The 1,505-nt window shown below is 34.7% G+C and overlaps 1 protein-coding gene across 1 annotated transcript; it reads left to right on the top strand.

The window, feature by feature from the left end:
* The first annotated feature begins 478 nt into the window (after positions 1-478).
* Positions 479-1,126, top strand: LOC131622309 (glycine-rich protein 5-like). Its single transcript, XM_058893335.1, has one exon. The coding sequence runs from the start codon at positions 555-557 to the stop codon at positions 903-905; it is 351 nt and encodes a 116-aa protein (XP_058749318.1). The 5' UTR covers positions 479-554; the 3' UTR covers positions 906-1,126.
* Positions 1,127-1,505: the final 379 nt, after the last annotated feature.

Below are 1,505 nucleotides of genomic sequence, written 5' to 3'. Positions count from 1 at the left end.
AGAATTTGTAGCTTCTGCCTCCAGAATTGATTCTGGGTGATTTTTACATTGTAATTTATTGTTCAACTCACTTTTACATAAATGTATTCAAACATAAATCAATTCTGCTAAACTCAATTTTGATAAAATCAATTCTACTAAACTCAATTCTGCTAGAATCAATTATGTCCACCGCCAATCCAAACACACCCTAAGTAGATCAATTTAACTTCACCCTAAAGCAAAAGTAAGGTACCATCTTTGATCCACTCGAAATTATACATACACATACGTATATTAGGCGGGTATGTATATATACTCCAGTTTACGAAAATTATTGCTGGTATAATAACGTGTCTGTGATAAGGTGACAGCTATAGCAAAGTTCTGCAATGGCAATAAATTTCATTTACCATGCTCAACTACCCTCTCACCAATCAGGTCTTAGTATTTTCCCTATAAAAAGACACTCCCCCAACCACACTTCGCCACACAACTACTCAGGGTAAGAGAGAGTGAGTGAGTGAGTGCAGTTATCTTATAAGATATACATTCCTAGGAAGTTGGAGAGAGATATGGCTAAGTGGTGTATGTTTTTGTTGGTTCTTGCTCTTGTTGTTGTTGCTACAACAAGTGCCAGAGATGTACCAAGTGATGCTGGTCTCAAGGACCAGAAGAACTTTATGACATACGGTGGTGGTTTTTATGGAGTAGGAAACAACGGAATACCTTTCGGTGGAATCGGAGGTGGTATAGGTGGTGATTTAGGTGGTGGTGGTGGTGGACTTGGTGGTGGTGGTGCTGGATTAGGTGGTTTAGGAGGACTTGGTGGTGGAGGTGGCGGTGGTGGGCTTGGAACTGGTATTGGTGGTGGTGGGCTTGGAACTGGCGTTGGCGGTGGAAATGGTGTTCTTCCTTTCCCTTAAGATCATCAACGTTCAACTAAACTTGCATGGTTTTTGTCTTTGTTTCTTTGAAAATGTTACTCTTTATTTTCAGTGGATGTGTTGTTTATCGTTAAAGTATTCTAGCTAGCTAGCATTTCTTGTTTATTATTTATTAGTATTATTGAAAATTAGTGGTAACTTTTGTAAGTTGTAATGTGTCCTTTTTGCAAGTAATGCAAGCAATTTATGAGTTTAATTAATTTTGTACTTTTTATGTTTTTTCCTCTTTTTCTTTCATCATATGATATGGCATGGGGTTCAACCTTCAATTCAAGATGTTATAACTAATGGATAAAATATATCAATGAATTTTAATAAATGAAAAGGTAAAAACTAATAACTTCAAGTGCTGCATTGACATAGTATTATTTATTAGAAATTGTTTTTCAAACTTTTATAGCTCATCTTTACAAAATGCTCCACATATTCAGTTCAATTAATACTCTGACACTGTATTGAATTTGTATATTAAGTCCAATTGTTTTTAGATAATTGATTTGTAAGACATAAGATGTTACAATTTGGAAAAAGAAAATACTTAAATTAAAATAACTTCAAAATTTTAAAATAAGTGACCTT

The sequence above is a fragment of the Vicia villosa genome, unplaced genomic scaffold (assembly GCF_029867415.1).
Source record: "Vicia villosa cultivar HV-30 ecotype Madison, WI unplaced genomic scaffold, Vvil1.0 ctg.000029F_1_1_1, whole genome shotgun sequence".
Lineage (NCBI taxonomy): Eukaryota > Viridiplantae > Streptophyta > Magnoliopsida > Fabales > Fabaceae > Vicia > Vicia villosa.
This window is presented reverse-complemented; position numbering and strand designations above follow the sequence as displayed.